Source organism: Echiichthys vipera (genome assembly GCF_963691815.1).
Source record: "Echiichthys vipera genome assembly, chromosome: 19".
Lineage (NCBI taxonomy): Eukaryota > Metazoa > Chordata > Actinopteri > Perciformes > Trachinidae > Echiichthys > Echiichthys vipera.
Genome location: NC_139844.1, coordinates 18,000,269 through 18,009,050, shown reverse-complemented (window position 1 = coordinate 18,009,050; position 8,782 = coordinate 18,000,269). Strand labels below are relative to the sequence as shown.

The following is an 8,782-nucleotide window of genomic DNA, read 5'->3' as shown; positions in this document are numbered from 1 at the left end:
ATCTTTATCCATAGATGGGGGCGGGGGGGGGGGGGGGGGGGGGGTCTGCCCGTGTCTCTGTGCTGTGCAGCGCTCCCTTGTGAATGACTGGACACAGACTGGTCATACATTAGCCCGTCCCACCTCAGTAGTCTTTCCTCCCCATTGGCTGCTCTCAGGACAGCCTTTCTGAGACCGACCAATGGCAGCTGCTCCATATGCACCAAACCACTCCTTCCTGCACTTAAAGAGCCCCTGTGACTTCAATGGAGACTCAATCCCCTCCCTGACTTACTCAGCCTGAGTGCGCTCTCACCACTGCTGCTCTCCATCCATCTGTGTCTGCCTTTTATTCTCTTTCTTTCTCCAGTACTCCCCCTGATCTTTATTCTCTCTCCTCTTCTCCACACTAACTTCCTGTCTCCTCTTCTCATCTCTACCTCAGCTTTTTCCCTCCTCTCTCTTTTATCACCACCACTCTTCCTCTCTACCATACGTACTCCTGAGCCTGAGTGTACAGCACCTGTGCAGACTGGAGTTTGTCTGGCCGAGGCAGAAGGTTTTTTTTGTTTTGTTGTGTGTGTGTGTGTGTTGAACAGGGGAGGGAGGGGAGACAACACCCAGGAACACCTGACCAACATTTCATCAAGATATGTGGAGACTTAGGAACTGATCTCCTCCTCCAGCTGTTTGTTTATCTGTTTTTTTATTGCAACACCTGGAATGCTTAACGTGGACTGATGGATGTTTCCGAACTGTGCATCCCTGACCCTCTCTGCTACCACAACCAGTAGGTGCATCTTTTCCCACATCTTTTTCTCTTCTCTGTTTGTTTTTCATCTCTATTGTTGTTTCCATTTTAGCTGACAGAATTGTATTTACTTTTTTGCATCTATTTTTATCAAAAAGGAGAAAAGAAACAACAAATCTCATGTATAAGGTAAACTATTAAAAAAACAAAAACAGGGAGTTGCTTGCATTATGGGAGCTCCCCATGTACGGGACAGCAGAGCTCAGTGGTGTCGCTGAGGCTGCGGTAGGATTGCCCACGGGGAGTCCAGGTCGGACAGTTGTCCTACAGCTGTCTCGCTCTGCATCAGAATCCAGGGTTTAACCTCAGCCACAGGGAAGAGCCAGAGGCAGATTAATGCTGGCGATATCCAGGCGACTACCCTCTGGCATCAGCCGGTGTCCGGTGGAGTCCCAGGGACAGAAGACTGTGACTTTACTGCCGACCAGTCTGAGTGAGAGTGTGTTTTCTTTGGACACAGAGAAGAGCATAGCTGCCTGCCTATGTTTGGTTAAATCGTCGATCACTTCTATGTTTGTAATTGCACTTTACTTAATTTTGGCACTTAAGATCAAATCATGATGGGGTTTGATCGTCTCCAAAGTGGCAGTATGTGTAAATAAAAAGCAATTTATTATATTTAAATATGATTCGAGTGCATATTGTGAATTTAGTTCGAAGTGCAGGGATCTGCAGGTCGTTTTACAGTAGAAACTCTCAAACGGGACAGCAGCCCTTTTGTATTGCATGGCTACACTCTTTGAATGTCTGCAAAGACGCTCTTCTTTTGACCGAATGCATGTATGAGTGAAAAAGGAAGTCCCTGTACTGGGATCCTCTTAATGTTAAGCTGTCGATTGGATTGAAAGGTTTAACCTGCTTAGCACTTTTGACAGGACTGTGATTCTGAATACTTCAAACTCTGCACTCCACAAATATATTTAAAAAAAAACACTTATGTTGAAAACAAACTCATGTAAGTGAAATAACATCAGCCTGTATGAATTGATGAAACATTTTTTCATTCAAAAGTAAGTGCTTTCATTCAGAGGGGTTAGTAACTATTGTTTAAAAGATATTGTAGCTTTTCTACGCTTCTAATGCCACATTAAATGAATTGATTTTTACATTAATTTGTATGCTGTATTCTAGATTTGTACTGGCACACAAAATAAGTAGGTAATAAATAGTTCAAGACAAGTTTAAGATTGATGACAACATTGAGCACTGACAATTGAAACGGTTTGAGCAGTGCAGTGAAATGTGCAGTAAATAGAATGTGAGGTGCATCACATGAAATGAATGCATTCAATGAAATGACGACAATCAAATTAATCACACTCATTTCTCAGTGGACAGAAATTTTCAGGAGTGTAATGTTTAACCACAAATCTGTCAGCTGTTTTGATATCTCACATAAAAGTAACAGAGGTATCAATTCTTTAATTAATGTGTTTATAATATATCTGTTTGGGGGGGAAAAAAACAACCCATGGGCTCTGCTTTTTCGCACAATCATCAATATCCAGATTCTGTGAAACTGCATTTAGTTTGAATTAGTTTTTAGTTTTTAAATTTGTATTATATTACATGTTAACATTTGAAGCTGGATTTAAATTAAAAAAAAATTAAAAACAAAGGAAACAGTATGACGCTATCAACCTATAGTGACCCTGGGCCAGGTATTCATGACGTGTGTGTGTGTGTGTGTGTGTGTGTGTGTGTGTGTGTGTGTGTGTGTGTGTGTGTGTGTGTGTGTGTGTGTGTGTGTGTGTGTGGATGTCCCTGCACACAAAATTCTGTGTGTGCGAATTTAAGCATACAGTCTGAAAAGGGAACTTTCAGATTGACTCCTCTGATAATGCAGGATCCTTAAATTTGACTTTTTATCTCCCAAAAATACCAAAGAGTCGTCTACAGATTCTGGCATTTTACAAACTCACCACTCTACACATTAGAGAGTTAGAACATTAGTACTTATTCTTTGAGTTTTTCCTGGGCTCGTTTTCTAAGGGACTTAGTTTAACTTCTATGTTGTTGGTCATAGTGTATTTAAGGAGAGGAAACCATGATTATGCTTTTAATTAAATAAATCTTTAGGAGCAAAAACCCTCTTTAGCAAAAAAGCGTTGGAAGCTACAATATGTGACATACAGTAAACGATTCTAAAAAATGCTCTTTACCTTTTAGGTTTTGTTAACCATGTTGTCACACACTTTACCGCCTGGAAGTAATTGTAGTTGCTAATGTATTTGAGTAGATCTGTGCCTTTAGTGTCACATAAAGCTGTGCTTAGTAGGGTCTGGCTTCAGGGAATGCTATTAATAATCCCTTTTGGCCTGACAAGCGACCTACTGGCCAGAGGTGAGAGGTCCCACAACTGTTGTGTCCAACTCTCACGCCACGTCTCTGCTGTGGAGGCAAATATTTTCTTTTACCAGCAAACTATTATTACAGTAGCTCATCGGGCATCTCACATGATAGAAATGATTAGTAAATATATGCACACATTTGTCTGTATACTAAGTGACTCACAGCTCAGGGATGTTTTCTGTTTCCCCTGCGCAAAAAAAAGAATAGAAACATTTGTTTGTACATACATGTAAATACCATAATAGTTCATAATTATTTTTTTTTATAAAATATCCACATGGGGACCATTTGGGGGTTGCTTGAAGCTAATTGTAAGCAACTTTGTGTGTAAGCAAAAGCCAGCAGCTGTACAGTAAGTTTGGATAAAAGAACACAAAGGGGACCAGGGTCCATTAAACTGTGTGATCTGCTGCTCAAATCTGCCTCCTCGGGTATTCTCCACCTTTTCAGTCAGATGACATAACTTGGGAAAAAAAAGTCCTTCTGCTATCGGCTTTAGTTTTTTCATGGTGGACACAAGATACCATTTTATATCTTCATTGAAACAGAGCCACATTATTTTCCTGTTCTACAAACGTTTAACACGAAACGGTTGACTTGAAAATGGTCAATCTTATGTCTCTGCAATTAGCCGTGGCAGTTTTGGCGACTGCTTCATTTACACCACAAAGTTTAAATGTTTATGGTCAGTTTGCATTTCTCTCTCGTTCCACCTGCTGTTTCCATGGGTGCCCTTCACAACTAAACCTACAGGAATGCATAAGCACAAGTGGTCAAATGTATGCACACACGCACGCACACACACACACACTCACACACACACACAATCATAGATACACACACATACTGTATATACGCGCACATACGGATGAGACCAAAGAATCACACACTGACCTGGGATCTAATTTTAGCGGTGCCATATCATGGAAACACCTGACTGTGTCTGTTAAGAGAAGCCCATCTTATCATGCGCTGCATCTGCATTCATTACACTAGTTATGCACACGGTCACAGTGTGTTTTATAACGCAACATTTCCATTAATCAGTGCTATTAATATCTAAAAAAAAAAAACCATTTATCCTAACATGACCGCATAATTCCGCTTCATAAAGAATTATTAGGATTAGAGTTCATACTTAACGTATAACAAACCTTTTATTATACCTGTTTTTCTTGACAAATGAGTGGCACGTTTAACGTTAAATCAAGAAAAAATATTTTTTAAATATGTAGTATCGGAGAAAATGTGCTTAATTAAATTAAAGCAGAATATTTGAATCGTGTTTCCTGGAGTTGTTTACACATGTAGTGTATTATATTGTATTGTGTTGGACCAAAGTTGGGATTTTCTGTTTTACCTGGGAACTAACATGATTTAATAGCTAACCCCCCAAAAGAGATCCAATACAGGAAGAACTTTTAAAAACTGTTTTATGAGATTATATATGTTGACTGATAAATTAAGTTCCAGATAAATGCTCTTCAAAAGCATTTAAGTGTGAGTCAGAAAGAGTAAATTGAATTTTAAGTCCGAGGTTACTGGAAATGTTGTGTTGCTTGTGAGTGCCAGCGTCTTCCATTCTGCTTCATCACTCTAGTGAGTGGACGAATTCAGCTGCGTCCATCACAGCCATGACTGCAGTGTAACTAACACGGTAACTCTTGGTTTTTTTTTTATCATTGTTATTATTATTAAAAGCCATCTTCAAGTTTGTTGGCTGATGGGACAAGTAAAAATCGACTGGGGAGCCAAAGAGTCCACTGACGGATGGAGGGAGCAGGTGGTGGGACAGTGCTGTGTTGTGTTCACATTGTGGGAAAAATGCTGCCTCCTTCCAGCTTCTCTTTTACCACCAGCTTTGAGTTTTCATGAAGAAGTCCAGGAAAAATGGCCAGAGATTAAAACAAAAATTCAAAAATGTTCAGCCCCTGACGTGTTTATTAATGGCGATGGCTGCTACATATAAAGGTTCCAGACCCTAGCTCTGTGTGCCGGCATGAGAGGAGAAATAACTTCATTACATGTCATGACCCCCACTTGATATAGATATATCCTTTAGGCAGTCTGTCAAGGACTCTGAATTCATCAGCATGTAGATGGACGCCTTTTTTTTTGCAGCCGCTATTCAATCAAAACAGGAATGTGCTCAGGCTAAGAGCAAGCAGCAGAGAGGACTTCTTAGAATGAGTTTGTTTTATTGATCAAATGAAATTAACACACACACAGAGAGAGAGAGAGAGAGAGAGAGAGAGAGAGAGAGAGAGAGAGAGAGGGAGAGAGAGAGAGAGAGAGAGAGAGAGAGAAGCAGTGTGTCTAATCATGGAGTGTGGGTCAGCCAGCATGTTTAATTTAATGGGCCTCATCGTAGCTTCACGAGGTCTCACATTGTGAACTTAATTCCTCTTCACCACGTTAATTTGCATTGTGTCAATTGACCGGAGCGCTTACTGTATCAGCTTGAGTCTCACTTGAAATTCAGTCCATGCCCTAATACCATTAGGCAAATGCAAAGTTGTGTCATTTACACATTTGGAAAAAAAAGAGAGAGAGAGAGGGAGAGAGAGAAAAGCCAATTTGTGCCGGACAGGACTCGCTTGTGATTATCAGTGGATGTTATTACTGTGGAGAAGCAGACGTTTGAAGGTTATGTTTCTGGGCAGTAATTGAAATGCAAAATAACATTAGGATCGATGGCCATCTCTGTTTATTTATGAAATCAATATCGTAACTGTCCCTCATGAGTCCCCCTCTGATTCCCAATGACGGCTTAAGTCTCCGCTCGTTTATTCTTTCTCCCCCACAACCTCCTTCTTCTGTCTCTTTTTAAAAGGCAGTTAGGGGTGTGTTTGACTTTGCAGGGAGAGCAATTTCCTGGAGGTGGTGGACGTGTATGTAGATGGGGGTTGATACTCCAGGTAAGGAGACATCATCCATGTGGGAAATCTATGCAATCTCTTCTCGTGGCAGTGACATTGAAAAGGCCATATGCTGGAAGTTCTGTGTGTGTGTGTGTGTGTGTGTGTGTGTGTGTGTGTGTGTGTGTGTGTATGCGTTTGTGTGTGTAGAGAAACAGAGATGCAGAAACAAAGTACATCTACCATGCAGATTCCGTATAAACGTGTTACTGGAACTTAGAAACAGAACGTCAGGAACGGTAACTTTAAATTAAAGGTTTGTAAGAAAATAAAAATGTTGTACCGCAGTTTTCAATACTAAATGTATAAAGAGCGTGGAGATTCTTTCTCCACCTTGAGGACACAAATCTGCAGTAAACAAGTCCACTTTGTTAATTCTCACAGATTTCAACCATATCTCATGGCCTTCGCCATCTATGGAACTTGACCAAATAGCTAAGAGGCACGTTTAGATTAATTACCACAGGAAGTCTTTCACAATTAAAGCACAAAACACAAACTTTAGCTTAAAAATTATTAGAGCTGAAACAATAATAAAATGTCTCTGTCTTTTTTAATGTAATTCCCTAATTATGAAAGGATTTCTTTAAGCAATGATGGCAAACATTCACTGCTTCCAGCATCTCAGTTTGAAATATTTGGTGGTTTTCTTATTCGTCTATGATGATAAATTGAATATCTTGTGGTTTTGGCCTGTTGGTTACACAGAAAAAGACATATGAAGATGTCACCTTGGTCTCTGCATCCTTGTGATGGATATTTATTACTATTATTCATCATTAATAATGAAAACAATCTTCAGTTGCAGCCCTAAACTTTATTTTCCTGTGATCTGAAGGCACAACCTACCACAAAGGGGCAAGACACTGAGGCACAAAAGAAACACGACCCGATTAAACCCTAAATTCGACCAAGAATACAATTTTTAATAGAGACATTTTTTTGAAAAGTCTCTTGTTTAAACGGCAATTGATTGAGGTAAACAGCAAAATGACCGTCTTATCCAGCAGACACTCTTTAGCATAATCAACAAGAGCTTAAGGAGGTATATGGACACAGCAATTCAGACTTGATGGGTAGTAATATATCATAATTATAATGTATTTGTAATATTTAGGTGTATGGCCGAGATTTAGATGTCTTAACTGAATCCGGGATGTTTGACAGACAGCTAAAGATGATGAAGACATGCACAGCTCTTTATTTATTTTTAATAGAGAGCTGTTTCTATTGTATCAAATAACAAATAATATGTGCTTTAAAATATATTTTGACGAACGCCTTTTCTCCATATAACTGACTACATTATTCGCAGCAGTGCATAAATGCATTTCAATTTTTAGAACGCACACGTTATTTTGATGACCTTCATTTGTGTCACGCGCTTGTTGTTGTTACTACTTAACACTTGGCTGACACGCGCTACCCCATTTTCCCGCTCGCATGACCATTCATTTTCCCAGACACCCCGGCCGCGGACTAACAGTGTAATCTATGTGTCAGGCAGGAAGGGGCACTCAGTTTAAAGCTGATAGAGTTTGCCCCAAACAAGGACAGCCTATCATAGAAAGATTAATGAACTAATTTCATGCATGGCTCCTTGCCTCTGTCCTTCTGCGCTTCCATGTTCGACTGTGTGTTCAGCACCATGATTTACGCTGTGTTCCTTGCTACAGGCTTAACCCCAAGCCGAACAATAATATTTCCCCTCAGTGGGAAAATACATAGTAAAATATGGAGAGTCGGATTCTTAACCGACACTCGTCGAGTCAAGGATAGCATGAGGTCATCGTGGAGAATTGCTTTGAATATGCATTTTAGATCTTTTTTTTTCTTTTTTGACTGCTGGTAAAAATTTATTGTGCAGAAATTTGGAAGGCTGGAAAACATATTTCATGGTTTAGAGAAGAGGTGGATGGATTCAGGATTTATGTAGGGAAGCAAGGGATCTGCAACACTGCCAGCATGAGGAGGCATGCCAAAATACACACACACACACTCATAAACATTTGGGATTTTGAGCTGCTCTGGTGGGACTTTTTCATACCCATCACACGACCCAAAATAAGAAACTGGTCACTGATCTGAGCGTGTTCAGCATTTCAGGCAGCATCTCGGTCAAGTTAAACATTTTGGACAGCTCTAGTTTTTTTGCGTGGACTCGTGTCTAGACGCTGTCTTTCTTTCATTGGGGTGGACACACTCAAACATGCGTCTGCTGCTCCGGGGCGTCCATTGTGGGCCTCTAAGAACAGAACAGTACAGCGGAGAAGGCAGGTGACCTTCACGTCCGTCTGATAAGTCCTGCTTGTCTGCTCGGTTTGTACCATTTTTCTGCGCGGCGGAGCAAACACTACCCCATTAGATATTAGGTGCAGTGTGTGTGTGTGTATGTGTGTGTGTGTGTGTGTGTGTGTGTGTGTGTGTGTGTGTGTGTGTGTGTGTGTGTGTGTGTGTGTGTGTGTGTGTTGCCAAGGGAGCGGGGCGGGTTGAGGAGAGTCTGGCTGCGTTTAGAAAACTCTGTCTTTTTATAATAAGAGGAGGAAACCAAATTATGAAACTATGAAGCTATTTCTGTCTGCACGGATTGGTGGTTCGTGCCATTATTTCATTTCGACAGATTTGAAAGGACCCATTAGAAATTTCCATTAAACCTAACAAAAAACATCTCCCCAGCGTTACTGTGTGCTAAGTGGGGAATGAACTACTTTTTACATATGCC

General features: G+C 40.5%; 1 protein-coding gene across 1 annotated transcript in view; it reads left to right on the top strand.

The window, feature by feature from the left end:
• Window positions 1-593: 593 nt before the first annotated feature.
• LOC310962254 (steroid hormone receptor ERR2-like) overlaps window positions 594-8,782 on the top strand; it is a 34,551-nt gene continuing 26,362 nt past the window's right edge. The window contains exon 1 of the mRNA XM_083934645.1: window positions 594-769. Within this exon, the coding sequence (XP_083790771.1) occupies window positions 720-769 (50 nt within the window). The 5' untranslated portion in view covers window positions 594-719. The remainder of the gene's footprint in view (window positions 770-8,782) is intronic.